At 39.0% G+C, this 19516-nt stretch overlaps 1 protein-coding gene across 6 annotated transcripts in view; it reads left to right on the top strand.

Annotated features, from left to right (window-relative positions):
• The window catches only part of YWHAZ (tyrosine 3-monooxygenase/tryptophan 5-monooxygenase activation protein zeta), a 35479-nt gene extending 17250 nt beyond the window's left edge, over nucleotides 1-18229 (top strand). For all 6 annotated transcript variants that reach the window (XM_025395304.1, XM_025395302.1, XM_025395305.1 and 3 more), the window contains exons 3-6: nucleotides 11677-11800; nucleotides 12555-12718; nucleotides 12803-12898; nucleotides 16064-18229. In XM_025395304.1, the coding sequence (XP_025251089.1) occupies nucleotides 11677-11800; nucleotides 12555-12718; nucleotides 12803-12898; nucleotides 16064-16123 (444 nt within the window). In that variant the 3' untranslated portion in view covers nucleotides 16124-18229. The remainder of the gene's footprint in view (nucleotides 1-11676; nucleotides 11801-12554; nucleotides 12719-12802; nucleotides 12899-16063) is intronic.
• The last annotated feature ends 1287 nt before the right edge of the window (nucleotides 18230-19516 follow it).

Raw genomic sequence — 19516 nt, 5'->3', positions numbered from 1 at the left:
CATGGTGCAAAATACCCATTGAATTTTTTTTTAAGATATATGCCTTACGATTATTATTACTTTGATTATTATTACTTTGTCAAAGGTTACAAACTATTTTGCCCAAGTGCTTTTTAAATAAGCTGTGTCTATTTATACTGAATAGGTTGCTTCTTCAAAGGGGAAAATATGATCCCAGCTCCATAACTTGTAATTTTCTTTGGAATTTATTTTCATTAGTTGGCTTCTTGTGTTCTAGTTGGCAAGCCCAAATCGCAGCACATAGCACGGTGGTTTGAGTGTATAGTGGCAGGGTGGCTATTCTTCAGGGCTGAGGTAAATGTACAAATACTTCATGATTGAGTTCTTGTTCATAATTTTGGTGGTTGGTCTAAGGACCCTTAGTGTATAAATTCTCTGATTCCCTTTTAAGAAAAATAAGTGATCTTGAATTTAAAGAAATGTAAGGGATAGTGGTGGGGTGGGAAATTCATTATATTAGAGGAGATTTCCTGGCTTTGGAGGGGAGATTTTGAGATTAATGCTGTAGTGAAATAAGAAGATTAAGGTGAGGAGGAGGCTGGTCACAGTTTTGTATTTGAAATGCTTGTCATGCCTTTTAGTTAGCAGAATTAGTACCATAATCTAGGACCCTTGACCTTTTAACAAGTTTACTCTGCCTTGCAGCCTCACACTGTCTTCCAGCTCTCTCTGCAGGATTTTTCTTAGGTTCCTCTTTGTTCATTACATAGACACCTGGAGCTTATCCATTAGGAGGTGCTTAGCCTGACCCTATGCTGCTGTTTCTGAAAATATGTGTATAGTTCAGCACCCACTTGTTATTTTTAAATGAGCCATTTCTTAGGTTTTCAGAAAAGTAGAACATTATTTTATGTCTTACAGCAGAATATTCATTATCGAATGTAGTGTCAACCTCAATAATTTCTATCAGGTTTCGTCTTAACTATTTAGGAATTTGGTAAGGTAATACACTCTTGATGATGATGAAGACTTTCTGAAAAATAGTTTTTAGGATGCTGAGCTATTAAAATATCCTCCAAGATAGTTTTAAAATTTGTTTTATTTAAATGATGAAGCTATTAAAGTTATGCATATATTATTCAGTCAGGGAATTTAATATTTTTGAGTGCTTAAAATGTGTAGAACATGCCTTTAATAGAGCCTCTAAGTAGGTTAAGAGTATGTGTGTGTGTGAAAAGTTAAAGGTGCAAAACCATAATTGTTTTATTTGAGATGGAGTCTCACTCATTGGAGTGCAGTGGTGTGATCTCGGCTCACTGCAGCCTCCACCTCCTGGGTTTGTTCAAGCAATTCTCTTGCCTCAGTCTCTGGAGTAGCTGGGATTACAGTCGTGTGCCACTACACCCAACTTACTTTTGTATTTTTTTTTTTTTTCAGTAGAGACGGGGTGTCACCCAGGCTGGTAATCTTTATTTTAAATTGTACTTGCTCCACATAAGAATTTAGGTGTTAAGAGCATAGCATGTAGAGGGAAAAAATAAAACTGCTGTAATCATCCTGCCTTCTTGGAGTTAATCTCTGTTAGTCCTTTGTGTATCCTGGGAATTTATGCACAAAGCAAACAATTCTGTCCTTGAAGAATAAGGATCATAGATCATATACTTAGTTTTGTAAATTGTACCCCCCACACACTTTGATGTATATCTTATGATTCATATTGACAGGTACCTCCTTACTCTTTATTTATTTTTTTGGAGACAGAGTCTTGCCCTATTGCCCATGCTGGAGTGCAAATGGCACAACCTCCTCCTCCTGGGTTCAAGAGATTCTCCTATCTCAGCCTCCCGAGTAGCTGGGATTACAGGTGCCTGCCACCACACCCAGCTTAATTTTTTGTATTTTTAGTAGAGATGGGGTTTCGCCATGTTAGCCAGGCTGGTCTCGAACTCCTGACCTCAGGTGATCCACCCACCTCGGCCTCCCAAAGTATTGGGATTACAGGCGTGAGCCACCGTAGCCAGCCCGTACCTCCTCACTCTTAATGTCTGTGTAGTATTCTGTTATTTGGGTATGTAGCAACTTACTTAGCCAGACCCCCTTTTTTTTAAAAGAAAAAAAAAAAGGGTCTCCCTCTGTCACTCAGGCTGGAGTACAGTGGTTCACTCACTGCAGTCGTGACATCCTGTGCTCAAGTGATCCTCCCACCTCACTCAGCCTTTGGAGTAGCTGGGAGTGCAAGTGCACACTACACTAGGCTAAATTTTTTTTTTTGAGACAGAGTCTTGCTTTGTTGGCCAGACTGGAGTGCTTTGGCATAATCTCGGCTCATTGCAACCTCCGCCTCCCGGGTTCAAGTAATTCTCCTGCCTCAAGCCTCCCAAGTAGCTGGGATTGCAGGCATGCACCACCATGCCCAGCTAACTTTTTGTGTTTTTAGTAGAGACGGTGTTTCACCATGATGGCCAAGCTGGTTTTGAACTCCTGACCTCAAGTGCTCATCCACCTCGGCCTCTCAAAGTGCTGGGATTACAGGCGTTACCTGTAGGCGTCTGGCCACACTAGGCTAAGTTTTAAAATTATTTTTAGTAGAGACGGGGTCTTGCTATATTGCTAGGCTGGTCACTAACTCCTGGCCTCCAGCAATCCTCCCAGCTCAGCCTTCCAAAGTGATTGTGGTTAAAGATACAAGCCACCACACCTGGCCGTTAGTCCTTTCTTGACAGAAATTAGGATATTTCCCTTTTTGCTCTTTAGTTAAAAAGCTCTACACTGCACACCGTCTGTATAGACAATGTAGATGAAGCTGAATAGCTTTGAAGAATCAGCTTTAGGGAGAACATAGCATTAGAGCTAGGTATGGAATGGTATTTAGCACAGATTCTTCTCTTTATTTTTCCAGCTTTATTGAGGTACGATTGGCAAAAAAAAAAATGTTTAAGTAAAGTGTACAACATAGCAGAGGTTACTTTAAATCAACAGTTGTTAAAGTGATATGCCAACCACTGGGAGTCCTCTGGGGAGGTGTCAAGTCACAACTATTTTCTTTCTTCTTTTTTTTTTTTTTTGAGACAGAGTCTCGCTCTGTTACCCAGGCTGGAGTGCAGTGGCACAGTCTCGGCTCACTGCAACATCCGCCTCCCAGGTTCAAGCGATTCTTCTGCCTCAGCCTCCTGAGTAGCTGGGATTATAGGCGCACACCACTATGCCCAGCTAATTTTTGTGTTTTTAGTAGAGACGGGCTTTCACCATCTCGGCCAGGCTGGTCTTGAGCTCCTGACCTCATGATCCACCCTCCTTGGCCTCCCAAAGTGCTGGGGTTACAGGCGTGAGCCACCGCGCCCAGCCAGGTCACAACTATTTTCATAGCAAGTACTGTTATTACTGATTCTTATCACTTTGTTTGTACCATTTAGCACTGGTGCAAACATAAGGGTAGCTCAAACTTACTGGTTCCTTATCACTAATGAAGGCAGTGGTACTATACTGTACTAGTGATTATTGTATTTCTTTACCATTATGCACTCACTGTTTCTTTTAAAAACAAAAAGAACTGGTTTTTCTTAATGTCCTTGAATCTGAAACATTATTTTATTAATAGCTCTTAAATAGACATCTTTCAGTGAGGCAAAATGGGAAGTCCAATGGTTGTCTCTAAGAAAAACACTTATTTGAATTGTGAGATAAACTAGCTCCTTTTCTTTTTTTTCATGGAACACTTTTTTCTTGAAAGAACTGCAGGCAGATAAGCTGTGGGTGTTCAGACTTAGGTATTCGACAAACATCTTAAATGAATTGAGCCTCTCACTTTAAGGGAAAATGATATTTTTGACAAAGATAAAATTGAAGCTTTGGAGCAAAAACGAAAACTTTGGAAAATAATTACCACCACCATGATCTTAGTTTTCTACTTTTCTATGACTATAAAGGGGTCTTGAGACAAACTTTTAAGCCATAAATTTGAATTATTGTTACCGTTTAGGGTTTTTTCCTAGAAAATGTACCTATTTATAGAGATTTGTACCATATATGTACCATGGTTGGGAGAAATAAGGTAATATTAAATATTAGGAAATTATTTCACATAAGAGGGAGTCCCAGCTAAGGTGGCTTCTGGGTGGGTGAGTGGGTAGGTTAAGATGAGTTACTGCAGTACAAACAGTACTTGAAGTCTAATTTGGTTCATACTAGACTCTTAACTTCCAAAAAGATGGCAGTATTTCTTTGTTGCTTACTATTTGCCAGACTCTGCTAAATGCTTATTACATGCTAATTCATTTAATCCTTACAACAACCTTGTGCATTGTGTCTACTACTAATATTCACCTTTACAAATGAGAATCTGAGACCCAGGAAGATTTCAGAGTTTTGTCAAGGTGATGAAGTTTGAATTTAGGCAGTAAGCAGACTGTCTCCATAGATTGTGTTCCTAACAAGTCTGTTGTTTAAAAGGAGAAACCAAGTACTAAAGGAAATGTTTTCTTTTTCTCTTTTGTTCTTTGATATGTCTTAATCCTGTGTTTTTAAATGAAAACTTTTTTGCATCTTACTTCACCATTTTTCCTAGTTATACAAATTTTAGATTACCAAAGCTAAAATGATGTACTTAAGAGTACAAGAGCACTAAAGCAGATTTTTGAATGTCAGAATCTCCATACTTTATTTTCACATAACTGAGCAACCAGTGAGTAGAGTGCCTACTCTTGGTTGGGAGGTGTGAATGTTGCCTTCCTGTCTGTACGTTCATTTAGACCTCATAATAGCCTTTTGATGTGGATTTTCATATCGGTGAGAAAATAAAGATTAGCTGTTGTGTAAATTCTCAAAATTAATGGGTTAGGGTGGAATTTCAAGTCTGCCTGGTTTTAGAGTTTATACGATTTGCATTACATCAAGCTGTTCTTCTAACAATTGTTGAATGCCAAAAAGGTTAAAGTCTTGCCACCAGCTCAGGCAGCAGTTTTGGTGGTTTAGGGGTAATCATACTGAAAGATCAGTGAGAAAGGCATATCACTAGAGATGGATTCTCAGTTCATTAACTTTTCACTAGGAATATTTGACCACAGGCAGGAGTGAGTGTTTTTAAAATTCGTATTAGTAGGGGCAGGTTGAGTCTATCCTAAGAAGGAATCAGAACTAGACCACCTGTCAATTTATGTGGTCTAGTTCAATTTATGTGGTCAATTTATGTGGTTCCTTTATTTTAATAGATTTAAAGACAAAACATCAGTGTGAATGTAGACTTTGGTTGGATTATAAGGCATCTGTTGGAAACTGGGTTGGGAGGAAAAATGTTATTTGAACCCCATTTCTTGGAAGTGTTTTCACAATCTAAGAGGTTAATTGTACTATGTTACAATAGAGAGAAAAATCTCTTTCATTTCTAAAATCTCAAATTTACATGTTGGTTAGGTTAAGGATTAGTGTCCTCTCTTCAGAGCCCATGTCACATATTTAACTCTGGATTAGGAGCCATTTACCAGAGTATTATATACCAGCTTCTTGTGGCATTTTGCTGCTGAGTAAATGATTTCTTATCCCACTTAATATTATTAGGGTGACTGCTGTATAAATGCATTAACTCTAATTCAGCAAATTAATGTTAGGTATTTTTTTAAATGTTGGCCGTGATATCTTTAAAAGACAGTGGCTGTCATGAAAAAACATTTAAAAGTTAATGGGAGCCGGGCAAGCTATGTTGGGGCCACTGCATTCCAGCCTGTGTGACAGAGCAAGACCTCATCTCTAAATAAAAATTTTTTAAAAGTTAATGGGAGGGAAAAAGGTAAAACTATACACATTTTGAAGTAAACTGAGGAAATACTGTGGATTTCTAAATGAGATTATATTTCAGGAAGATTCAACAGATTAACATTTAGCCTTGATTTAGTGCTTGAGTGTAGAATGTTTGACCTGAAGACTCTTTAGATTTGGTTTAAAAACTTAATGTACTGTGATAATTGAAAAATTTTATAAGTTGAATACCTTCAGTCAACTTAGCCCTTGTTTTACAAAAGTTGACTGGGCATGGTGGCTCACACCTGTAATCCCAGCACTTTGGGAGGCTGAGGCAGGTGGATCATGAGGTCAGGAGTTCAAGACTAGCCTGGCTAACGCGGGTGAAACCCTGTCTCTACTAAAAATACAAAAATTAGCTAGGTGTGGTGGCGTGTGCCTGTAGTCCCAGCTGCTCGGGAGACTGAGACAGAAGAATCACTTGAACCTGGAAAATGGAGGTTGCAGTGAGCCAAGATCACACCACTGAACTCCAGCCAGGGTGACAGAGTGAGACTTCGTTCTAAATACAGTTGAAATTGTGACACTTAGTATACTTCCTTATATTATGGTGTGCCCACTCACTCCCCTTTTTACTTCAGACCTTATTTCAGTCATGATTGCTTTCATTGTACTATTGTAGGTGAACGAAATTTAGGAGGTTTATTTCTGTGTTGAGCAGGATATTCTCTGAAGTTACTACATATTTTGAAAGTAGCTATCAGCCCTTTCCTCCCATCTATTCTCTAGCCATGTTTTTTTCTGCTTTGTTGTAACTGCTGCTTTCTGATATGTGCTGCTTCCTTTTTCTTTCATTCTTTTATCCTACATTTGGTTTTATCTTCCGGCTTCCAGATCTGGAAAACTTGGATTTGTTATTCTTTGGTCAGTTTGACAAAGCAACATACTTAATTGCCTCTTTTATATTACCATTAACCTAATTCTGTGAACTCTGTCTTCCCTTAGAATTGAAAAAGACTACGTGTACAAAAATCCAGTTAGTAGAAATAAGTTCTAGTATTTGATAGTACAACAGGGAAATTATAGTTAACATTTATTTCTTCTACCAAAGTAGTTAGAAAAATTGCAGTGCTCCTAACACAAATAAAAGATCAATGTTTGAGGCCGGGTGCAGTGGCTTTACACCTGTATTCCCAGCACTTTGGGAGGCTGAGGCGGGTGGATCACCTGACGTCAGAAGTTGGAGACCAGCCTGGCCAACATGGCAAAACCCCATCGGTACTAAAAATACAAAAGTTAGCCGGGTGTGGTGGCACACGCCTGTAATCCCAGCTACTCAGGAGGCCGAGGCAGGAGAAACGCTTGAACTTGGGAGGTGGAGGTTGCAGGGAGTTGACATTATGCCACTGCACCTCAGCCTGGGCACCAGAGCGAGACTCTGTCTCAAAAAAAAAAAAAAAAAAATCAGTGTTTGAGGTGATGGATATCCCAGTTACTCTGATTTTATCATTATATATTGTATGCATGTATCAATATCACATGTGCCCCCAAAATATGTACAACTATTATGTCAATTAAAATTTTTTTAAAAGAAACAGATGACATTTATGAATCCCCTCTACAAAATACCCAAGTTATCCTCTTTAGTTTCTTGTTATACCTTTATGTGAAAAGAGGGCATTCACTGAGCAGGTGACCTGTTCCAGTACTGGATCACTCATAAGTTTTCTCATACTGAACAGAAATCTTCCCTCTTGCTAAATTTAATTGGTCTTGTCTCTTGGAGCCATTCATGTCCTTTCTTTCCATTATCCTGACAGTTTCTCGTATACTCGCCATAACTTTGATTCCTGATTGTGGAATCACATCCTTTCTGGTAGGCATATCATCCCATTGAGGCTGAGAATATGTTCTTTTTTTTTCCTTTGGAGTTTCACTCTTGTTGCCCAGACTGGAGTGCAATGGTGCGATCTCGGCTCACTACAGCCTCCACCTCCTGGGTTCAAGTGATTGTCCTGCCTCAGCCTCCTGAGTACTTGGGATTACAGGCATGTACCAGCACGCCTGGCTAATTTTTTGTATTTTTGGTAGAGATGGGGTTTTACTGTGTTGGCCAGGCTAGTCTTGAACTTCTGACCTCAGGTGATCCACCCGTCTCAGCCTGCCAAAGTGCTGGGATTATAGGCGTGAGCCACCGCGCCTGGCAGAAAATGTTCTTTTATAGTTAGCTTTTTTTGAGCTACAGTATTAGCCCCTTTAAATTTAATCTTTAATCCAGTCTTGCTTGGTTTTTGGTTTTTAAATCTTAATTAGCTTATATCATTGGACGATTTATTAGAAGTACGCCATTTATGCGTTTCTCAACTCCTTTTTTTTGAGATGGAGTCTCACTCTGTCGCCCAGACTGGAGTGCAGTGGCACGATCTCAGCTCACTGCAGGCTCCTCTTCCCGGGTTCACGCTATTCTCCTGCCTCAGCCTGCCAAGAAGCTGGGACTACAGGTGCCTGCCACCATGCCCGGCTAATTTTTTATATTTACGGGGTTTCACCGTGTTAGCCAGGATGGCCTGGATCTCCTGACCTCGTGATCCACCCACCTTGGCCTCCCAAAGTGTTGGGATTATAGGTGTGAGCCACCATGCCCAGCCACCTTTCTCAGCTCTTATGGTCAGCATCTCACCAGAAACACTTGCCACTTGTTTGGTTCTTTTGGTCTATCATTGGGCCAATAAGCAGCCTGACTGCTGTTTACCCAACTCTTCTGTTACTTGTGGGTTCTAACAAATAGCTTTAAAGTTGTTTTATGGTTAATTCGGTGTTCAACTTTGGGGAAAGAAGTGCTTAACTGCCATTTTAATTCCCAGGGAACTACTTAAAGTAGTTCAGCATATTACCCCAGTGTAAAATAAAACATGTAGGGATTCCAAAGTTACTACCTACAAAAGACAGATTACTCATTTTAGTAGCATTTATCAACACCTTTCCTTAAAAATTTAAGTTTTTAGTATAGCTTTAAAATTTTACATCTTCAGTGATTGGTTCACTCTTAAGTAACTGCACGTGTTTATGGCCTTCATCTCTACATACATAGAGGGAGTTCAAGTTACTGAAAAGTGAAAGACGTGATTAGGCAGTATTGCTTTTTTTGAGACAGTCTCACTGTCACCCTGTCCTAGAGTACAGTGGTACAATTCAGTTATAAATCACTGCAGCCTCAAACTCCTGGACTCAGACGATCCTCCCGTCTCAGCTCCCCAGTAGCTGGGACTATAGGAGTGTGCCACCACACCTGGTTAACTTTTAAATTTTTTTGTAGAGGCAGGATCTTATGTTCACTGGGGTGGTCTCAAACTCCTGGTCTCAAGAAGTGATCCTCCCACCTCAGCCTCCCAAAGTGTTGGGATTACAGGAGTGAGCCACCGTGCCCTGCAATAATTGTTTTAAAGTGTTTTGTACTGGAAGGAATGATAGCCTTGCTTCTACAGCTAGATTATGAAGTACCAGAATATTGTGCTTCCAGCTTCCAGCTTCTAGCATAGTGTCTGGTGTTACTGTGATAATAGATAATGAGTGCTTACTCCTAAGTGCTTACCTGTATTTTTTCTCAACAATCTTAGAGGTCTCTGCCTTACAGTTGAGATAACTGAATCATTGAGATTAAGTAGTTCACAGTGTTGAGTGCTGTAATTCAAATCCAGACTCACCCGAGAGCCACTATGTTTATACCATCTCCCATAGTTGAATGAATAATACAATTTGTATAACAATGAAACTTCTGAAAACCCTGGTCATTTGTTTCTTAAAATACTGTTTTTAAGTGGAAAGACTCACCTGACTATTTTAAATGCAAGTCTTTTCCAGTGTTTGAGGCAGATCTCCAGAGAGCAACCATAGGTGGTAAAAAGCATTGTATACAAAGGACAAAACACTTGCAGCTAAGAGAACTTTGAATATGAAAGTATGAATGTGGTGTAATACAGAGGTTGCTGTCCTAACCAAAATGTTCTTCTGATTTCAGGCCAGTAGTTTTATTTTTATTTTTTATTTATTTTGAGATGGAATCTTGCTCTGTCATCCAGGCTGCAGTGCAGTGGTGCAACCTCAGCTCACTGCAACCTCTACCTCTCAGGCTCAAGCAGTTCTCCTGGCTCAGCCTCCCAAGTAGCTGGGATTACAGGTGCCCTGGCTAATTTTTGTATTTTTAGTAGAGACAGGGTTTCACCATACTGATGAGGCTCACCTCAAGTGATCCTGCCACCCTAGCCTCCCAAAGTGCTGAGATTACTGGCATGAGCCACTGCGCCCAGCCTCAGGCCAGTATTTTTAAGTATCAGTTAATAATTGTAGGAAACATCATTTCAGGTTGACTTTTCTCACCTTTAACCTTTCTTACAGCACAGTGCAATCTGGCCCTACTGCCACTTCATCTGGGTTATCTAGCTTGAGTTGTTAAAAAAAAAAAAAAAAAAAAGGGGCGGGGGGGAGAAGTTGGGTTAAAACTGTTCACCTATCCACCATTGGAACATAATGGGTAAACACAAAGTTAGAGTTACTATTTAAAAGCATTTTTCAAATTTATATTTTGCATATAAATAGGTGCTATGTATACTCATACTTTGTTTTGTAAGTATGGATTTATTTGGAATTTAGCTCAACTAAAATTGACTTCACCTTGATTCCCAGAGTGTACTTGAACTTTAAAGGAAGCAGGGTAGTGAGAATGGGTGGTTGGGGTTTTTTTGTTTGTTTTAATGTTTACCTAATTCTACTACTAGAATTATTTTTCTCCCCCTTAACTGAAAATTTAAAAATTACACATTTATTGAGTCTTCCCATCCCCAACACAATGATCTAATTTTTTTTGCTTTAAAATCAATTACAGAGTGTAATGTTTAAAATCCTGATCAAATGACTCAGACTGTAGTAATAGTTTTAGACAGAATTTTATAGGAGGATGATTTAATTTTATCTGTTGTCTGGGATGATCTGTAATCATGTATCTTACTAGCCGAAAATGATGTCAATGAGATTATTAAAGGTCTGCTCTTTTAAGATCTGTAAGTCTCCTACCACTGTCTTTTTAAATTTTTTTAAATTTTTATTTATTTATTTTTTGAGACGGAGTCTCACTCTGTCGCCTAGGCTGGAGTGCAGTGGCGTGATCTCGGCTCATTGCAAGCTCCGCCTCCCAGGTTCATGCCATTCTCCTGCCTCAGTCTCCCGAGTAGCTGGGACTACAGGCTCCTGCCACCGCGCCTGGCCAATTTTTTGTATTTTTTAGTAGAGACGGGGTTTCACCGCGTTAGCCAGGATGGTCTCGATCTCCTGACCATGTGATCTGCCTGCCTCGGGCTCCCAAAGTGCTGGGATTACAGGCATGAGCCACCGTGCCTGGCCCGTACCACTGTCTTAATTTAGGAAAAATGAAACTTTCGTTTTGAACAGTTTTTTTAATCTGTTGTGAGGTTTGCTTGAATTGTGTTCTTATAAATGAAGTTTATTTTGTTCCTCTCTCTCTGGCATGGACTCCTTAAGTGTCTTACATTATTGGTTTCTGCTTTAGTCATTTCTTCAGAGTCCCAAAAGGTTCATCCCGTATGTTCTATTTTCATGTCATGAACACATGAAACTTCAGATGGAAAGCTTGCCAGCTCATTAGAAAATGTTCCTAAATATGAACGGTCATGCTTCACATTCATTGAAATCAGTATGTAAATAGATGACATTGTCAGGGACTGATACTCAATTGTATTGTCCTCAAATAATAAACTGAACACTAACTTCAAACTTAAAGTATTTCTGCCCAAAGCATTCTGCTTTAAACCACAAATTCATGTGCCAGCTGCATTCACAATTGTATTGACAGTGACTGGGTGTTAAAGTTGTATAACTTAAGGCTATAGTTTGTCCTTTAAAAAATGCAAGTTCTTTCAGTTTTGTAAATGTTTTATTCTCACTATGTCTGTTTCTTTTCTTCTTAAGTCTCTTTTGGAAAAGTTCTTGATCCCCAATGCTTCACAAGCAGAGAGCAAAGTCTTCTATTTGAAAATGAAAGGAGATTACTATCGTTACTTGGCTGAGGTTGCCGCTGGTGATGACAAGAAAGGTATGCTGTTTTTAAACCTGTTGGTTGAACTTGTATAAGATAACATAGTGAGGAAGAGTCTCTGAAGCGTAAATAATTCCTTGCTTTTAATTGCTTAGAGTGCCGAATAAGGAGTAGCAGTGCCGAATAAGGAGTAGCAGTGCTTTTGTGTTCTGAGAATATATATCTACTGCCTAATACTGGTATTCTAATATATATGCTTTCTGAAAAGCCAATTTTGTGCACAGGGATGTTTTTTCAAGATTTTAAGAAAAGTGACCAGCCTGAGCAACATCTCTCTCTACAAAAAATGTTTTGAAAATTAGCTGGGCATGGTGGTGCAAGTGCAAGCCTTTGGTCCCAGCTAATCTAGAGGCCGAAGTGGGAGGATCACTTGGGTCTGGGAGATCAAGGCTGCAGTGAGCCCTGATTGTGCCACTGCACTCCACCCTGGGTGACAGACCCAGACCCTGTCTCAAGAAAAAAGAAATAGTGGTTACAGTGTAACTGAGGAGCAGTGCAAACTAGTTAATTTTTAAAAAATATAACAGTAATGAGATTATAAAGTTGTTTTATCTTGACATTGACCGATGACTAGTGTGTACCAGGAGAAAACTCCCTTTGAAAAAAAATTAAAGGGCCTTGTTCAATTAACCAGTATTAAGCTGTTACAGGTTAGTATTTCAAAGGATATCTGAGATATTAAAGGTTTGGTTTGAGGGGTGAAGATACAATGCACACTTTATCTCAGTACGTTTTGGTGTGTCTTATCCAGGGATTGTGGATCAGTCACAACAAGCATACCAAGAAGCTTTTGAAATCAGCAAAAAGGAAATGCAACCAACACATCCTATCAGACTGGGTCTGGCCCTTAACTTCTCTGTGTTCTATTATGAGATTCTGAACTCCCCAGAGAAAGCCTGCTCTCTTGCAAAGACAGTATGTATTTTACCTGTTACATAGAAATTTAGCAGTCTTTATTACTTGAGCACTGAAATCTAATGTACTATTTTTAAATCATAGGCTTTTGATGAAGCCATTGCTGAACTTGATACATTAAGTGAAGAGTCATACAAAGACAGCACGCTAATAATGCAATTACTGAGAGACAACTTGACAGTAAGTATATAACAGCATCATTAGTGATGAATGTGGTTGAAGAGGTTATGTTTTACTCTGAAGAATATTTTTTTTTATTAAATACATCTTTTAAAAATTTTTTCTCAACACAATTCATAGGCTCTCATAAGTAGCTACTGTTAAAATCACATGAAGGAAAACTACAGAAACTGAAATATTAGACTAAGAACTAAAAAATATACACATTGATGTTACCTGTGTTACTAAAATTTGAATGTTAGTATCAAAAGTGTACTGAGGCTCTACATGTTTTAGTTCCTTTAAGAATGATTTTCTTGCCCATCAAGTTGCCTCCGTATTTGTAAAGATAATGGTAGGGAATTAATAACTTGAGTTATAAAATCTCAGGTGTCTGCAGAATCCAAGTGGAAGTCTATTTTGCCTAGCTGCTTCTTTTAAATGACTTAATATGAAAGGTCGTGATTGTCCTTGGGATACTGCAGATGTATAAAAAGAAACAGTGTCACTATCACACTAATTCCCTAATAATGTTTGAATATCTAAATAATACTTGAATTCCAATTGTCTCTCTTTTTTTAAGTTATTTGAATTGGGATTCAAATTCAGTCCACAGTGCAGTTGATTTGTATGTCTTGTTTCTTAGGTCTTCTCATTCAGATCAATATTAGATTTGAAATTTTGAGGCTTAGGTGAAAAAATTATCAAGCATTTGCTGTGTTGTGTCAGGTAAAGAGGTAGGAATTGCAGATGATAATCTAGTATTACTGTTTTTTTGTTAGACTTTTAGGGCCATTTCTCTTGGGGATTATATAACCTCATTTTATACATTTCTCTTCCAACTTTATTCTAGTCCACTGCCATTTTCTATGAACTAGTTATATATTCTAGTGCTGAAAATCTTGAGTTTTTTGAATAGCATTGTATACTTGTTTATTAAACCTAAAATTACTTTATTAGCGCAATTTGGAGCTACCTATAAACTTTTCTGATACTTGAGTCAAGATAATAAGCTATAGTAAAGAATGAAAGAATCTTTATATCAAACGTTAAGAAGCACTTTGTTAACTAACTTTGGTATTAAGGATTTTTCTTTTCTAGTTTGAAGTGATGACATTTTTCAAGTGATGACCTGAGACCTAGATACTGTGTTTTGTTCTCATCACTTTTTGAAAGGCCCTGATCTACTGTCTGCTTCCAACTGAATTTTGCTATCAGTATAGCATGAAGAACATATATTGCAATAAGAAAACCAGGGTTGGCCGGGTGTGGTGGCTTACGCCTGTAATCCCAGCACTTTGGGAGGCCGAGACAGGCGGATCACGAGGTCAGGGGTTCAAGAACAGCCTGGCCAAGATGATGAAACCCCATCTCTACTAAAAATACAAAAATTAGCTAGGCATGGTGGCGGGTGCCTGTAATCCTAGCTACTCGGGAGGCTGAGGAAGAGGATTGCTTGAACCCGGGAGGCGGAGGTGCAGTGAGCTGAGATCATGCCACTACACTCCAGCCTGGGCAAAAGAGCGAGACTCCCTCAAAAAGAAAACCAGGGTTTTGATTCTAATTCTGTCATTACTTATATGTCTTCTCTGAGCCTTATTAGTGTTAGCTGTCACCATTATAGGTTGATAAGAACATTTATCTGTCAAGAAAAGAAATTATCCCAAAACTTAGCATTTCAGTCTGAATTTGGTTGACCAAGACTGTCAACACATTACTCTAGAAAAAGATAAATATTTTGTATCAAATTTGCATGTTTATACAGAAAATTCAAAAATCCTTGAAAGTTGGAACAGGAAGAGAGACATTAGAAACAATTTCATCTTGCATTTACAAAACCCCTTGATTAACAGGAGGAACACACAGTTTCCAAGAGGTCATTTGGCTATCTGTGTGACCTTGGAAGTAGTAGTCTCTTTTCCAGGCCAGAGATATATTTGCTTAGTAGATAAATGAAGCTAATGGATGATTTGGGGAATATAAAAATAATAATTAGGTGGATTTTTCCCCTTCCCCTCAGTATTCATGTGTAAGTCGTATAAAATTTAAGATTGTCTTGAATCCTTTTGTAATTACCTCTGAAAATCCCTAGAGAGTGGTTAAGACTTAAACGTTTTTAACATTGGAGCAGTTGGCATAAATAGAGTTCATAACCCTACCACCTATGGGACAACTTTCATTTTTACCTCTTAAAAGATTTGGTTCTGGTTTTTGTCCAGCATTTGTTTTGAATCATACGATAGGTTAGTGCAAAAGTAATTGAGGGTTTTGCCATTTAACGTAATGGCAAGAGCCACAATTACTTTTGCACCAACCTAATAAATATACAAAGGTTTTATTTTCTAAGCTTGAAGTGTTAGAAAAGCTAGATTTGTAGTTTAGCTCAGAGTTGAGGCTGGTCCTTGAATTTCATGGACTATAGGATTCTGTTTGGAGTGTGAGTCATTCTAAGATCTACCAGGGGAGAGTAGTCAACCCTAGCTCCTTCAGCATGGGCCAAATTAGATGCTTCTGGTATAGTTGGACTTACCTTGGATGTCCATCTTTCATATTGGGGCTCTTTAGGTTCTGACACCTACTGATGCTTAGTTTTTAAACAATAAATTTAGGGGCCGGGCGCGGTGGCTCACGCATGTAATCCCACCACTTTGGGAGGCCGAGGTGGGTGGATCACGAGGTCAGATCAAGGCCATCCTGGCCAACATGGTGAAACCCTCTCTCCCCTAAAAATACAAAAATTAGCTGGGCATGGTGGCACACGCCTGTAGTCCCAGCTACTCAGGAGGCTGAGGCAGGAGAATCACTTGAACCTGGGAGGTGGAGGGTTCATTTCCAGCCTGGTGACAGAGCAAGACTCCATCTCCAAAAAAAAAAAAAAAAATTTCTTCTACTTTCTCTTCACCTTCTATGGATACCCAAAACTCTTCCTGTATCTGAAGATTATTTGAAGGCAACTTTGTGGTATACTTACCCTGGTTATACAGTGGTTACAGAGAAAGTAAATTTGTGTATTGAGATGTTTTTGTATCTTGAAGCTAAGTGATGCTGCTATTTTTTAAAGAATGCTTTCCAACTAAAACGTTTGGGTATCTTGGCAACATATATACATATATGAAAACTTTGCCCCCCCCCCACCCCCCCCAATCCCACTGAAACTTGCTGAAAAATCTTTCCTTCTTTTACCAGTTGTGGACATCGGATACCCAAGGAGACGAAGCTGAAGCAGGAGAAGGAGGGGAAAATTAACCGGCCTTCCAACTTTTGTCTGCCTCATTCTAAAATTTACACAGTAGACCATTTGTCATCCATGCTGTCCCACAAATAGTTTTTTGTTTACGATTTATGACAGGTTTATGTTACTTCTATTTGAATTTCTATATTTCCCATGTGGTTTTTATGTTTAATATTAGGGGAGTAGAGCCAGTTAACATTTAGGGAGTTATCTGTTTTCATCTTGAGGTGGCCAATATGGGGATGTGGAATTTTTATACAAGTTATAAATGTTTGGCATAGTACTTTTGGTACATTGTGGCTTCACAAGGGCCAGTGTAAAACCGCTTCCATGTCTAAGCAAAGAAAACTGCCTACATATTGGTTTGTCCTGGTGGGGAATAAAAGGGATCATTGGTTCCAGTCACAGGTGTAGTAATTGTGGGTACTTTAAGGTCTGGAGCACTTAGAAGGCTGTAGTAGGAACATACCCCATGGACACCACAGGTTAAACCATGTGTATCTGTGGAACACTCAGTCTCAATGTGCACACCTTTGACTACAGCTGCAGAAGTGTTCCTTTAGACAAAGTTGTGACCCATTTTACTCTGGATAAGGGCAGAAACGGTTCACATTCCATTATTTGTAAAGTTACCTGCTGTTAGCTTTCATTATTTTTGCTACACTCATTTTATTTGTATTTAAATGTTTTAGGCAACCTAAGAACAAATGTAAAAGTAAAGATGCAGTAAAAATGAATTGCTTGGTATTCATTACTTCATGTATATCAAGCACAGCAGTAAAACAAAAACCCATGTATTTAACTTTTTTTTTAGGTTTTTTGCTTTCGTGATTTTTTTTTTTTTTTGATACTTGCCTAACATGCATGTGCTGTAAAAATAGTTAACAGGGAAATAACTTGAGATGATGGCTAGCTTTGTTTAATGTCTTATGAAATTTTCATGAACAATCCAAGCATAATTGTTAAGAACACGTGTATTAAATTCATGTAAGTGGAATAAAAGTTTTATGAATGGACTTTTCAACTACTTTCTCTACAGCTTTTCATGTAAATTAGTCTTTTGGTTCTGAAACTTCTCTAAAGGAAATTGTACATTTTTTGAAATTTATTCCTTATTCCCTCTTGGCAGCTAATGGGCTTTTACCAAGTTTAAACACGAAATTTATCATAACAAAAATACTAATATAACTGCTGTTTCCATGTCCCATGATCCCCTCTCTTCCTCTCCACCCTGAAAAAAATGAGTTCCTATTTTTTCTGAGAGAAGGGGAGATTGATTGGAATTCCATTTAAAATTTTGGTATATGGCATTTTCTAACTTAGGAAGCCACAATGTTCTTGGCCCATCATGACACTGGGTAGCATTAACTATAAGTTTTGTGCTTCCAAATCACTTTTTGGTTTTTAAGAATTTCTTGATACTCTTACAGCCTGCCTTCAATTTTGATCCTTTATTCTATTTGTCAGGTGCACAAGATTACCTTCCTTTTTTAGCCATCTGTCTTGTCACCAACCATTCCTACTTGGTGGCCATGTACTTGGGAAAAGGCCGCATGATCTTTCTGGCTCCACTCAATGTCTAAGGCACCCTGCTTCCTTTGCTTGCACCCCACAGACTATTTCCCTCATCCTATTTACTGCAGCAAATCTCTCCTTAGTTGATGAGATTGTGTTTATCTCCCTTTAAAACCCTACCTATCCTGAATGGTCTGTCATTGTCTGCCTTTAAAATCCTTCCTCTTTTCTTCCTCTCTTCTCTAAATAATGATGGGGCTAAGTTATACCCAAAGCTCACTTTAACAAAACATTTCCTCAGTACTTTGCAGAAAACACCAAACAAAAATGCCATTTTAAAAGAGGTGTATTTTTTCTTTTAGAATGTAAGCTCCTCAAGAGCAGGGACAATGTTTTCTGTATGTTCTATTGTGCCTAGTACACTGTAAATGCTCAATAAATATTGATGATGGGAGGCAGTGAGTCTTGATGATAAGGGTGAGAAACTGAAATCCTAAACACTGTTTTGTTGCTTGTTTTATTATGACCTCAGATTAAATTGGGAAATATTGGCCCTTTTGAATAATTGTCCCAAAAATTACATTCAAATAAAAGTGCAATGGAGACCTTGGGGTCTTTATTTCCAGGAGAAAAGATACCTTCTGCATCTAGGGCAACAATCCTTTTCCCTCACAGCTCTTTATTTTACCTCACTCACTGATTTCTCCTGACCCCCAAGCCAAAGAGGTAAAATAATCATACATATATTTTAAGTCATATTTTATAGCTAAGGGATGTCAAGCTAGACTGAAGAGTTTTTTGTTTTTGTTTTTGTTTTTGTTTTTTTGAGACAGTCTAGCTCCGTCATCCAGGCTTGAGTGAAGTGGTGCAATCTTGGCTCAGTGCAACCTCCGCCTCCTGGGTTCAAGTGATTCTCCTGCCTCAGCCTCCTGAGTAGCTGGGCATACAGGTGCCCACCACCGTACCCGGCTAATTTTTGTGTTTTTAATAGAGATGGGGTTTCACCATGTTGTCCCAGCTGGTCTTGATTTCCCAACTTCAGGCAATCCGCCCGCCTCAACCTCCCAAAGTGCTGGGATTATAGGAATAAGATACTGTGTCCAGCAGAGATGCGCTATTATTCAAGTAAATAAAACCTGAAACTTGGCACATTTGCCTATTTAATGTGCATCAGTCATCTGAACTAGGTTGATTTTGGAATAATGAAAACACTTCATTAGTATTAACTAATGTTTTCTACATAGTAGCTCCCAATAGATTTAAGGAAAATTTCCAACCCAAGATTTTTTGTCTTGGAATTTGAATAATGTGTTTGTAACTATCGCCTTGATTGTCCCAAATCCAGGCTTTATGTCTGCTTTTGTCAATTTAACATCCTAGTGCCAGGAAACTGGAAAATCCAAGGATTTTTTTGTGTGTAAAGTATTGAAATTTGTTTAAAACAGAGTCTCAACTCTTGCTTAGGCTGGGGTGCAGTGGCGCAATCTTGGCTCACTGCAACCTTCGCCTTCCAGGCTCAAGTGATTCTCCTGCCTCAGCCTCACAGGTAGCTGGGACTACAGGCGTGTGCCACCACGCCTGGCTAATTATTTGTATTTCTAGTAGAGACAGGGTTTCACCGTGTTGACCGTGATGGTCTTGATCTCCCGACCTTATGATCCGCCCACCTCGACCTCCCAAAGTGGTGGGATTACAGGCATGAGCCACAGCGCCCAGCCTGGTATGTTTTTTTTAAATTGGCCACGTGAGAGTTGTCCTTCAGAAAGTGGAGCAGCAGTGTGATTATTAAAAACGATGGGCTTTCCTGCAGCTCTGGCTTACGGTCTTTGTTTTTCCAGTTGACAGCTGTTACTTCATGCTGTTAAAGTCATAGAGGATGGGGGGAGTAAGAG

This window comes from Theropithecus gelada, chromosome 8 (assembly GCF_003255815.1).
Source record: "Theropithecus gelada isolate Dixy chromosome 8, Tgel_1.0, whole genome shotgun sequence".
In the NCBI taxonomy this organism is placed as follows: Eukaryota; Metazoa; Chordata; class Mammalia; order Primates; family Cercopithecidae; genus Theropithecus; species Theropithecus gelada.
The sequence above is the reverse complement of the archived record's forward strand: the minus strand, read 5'-3'. Positions and strand labels throughout refer to the sequence as shown.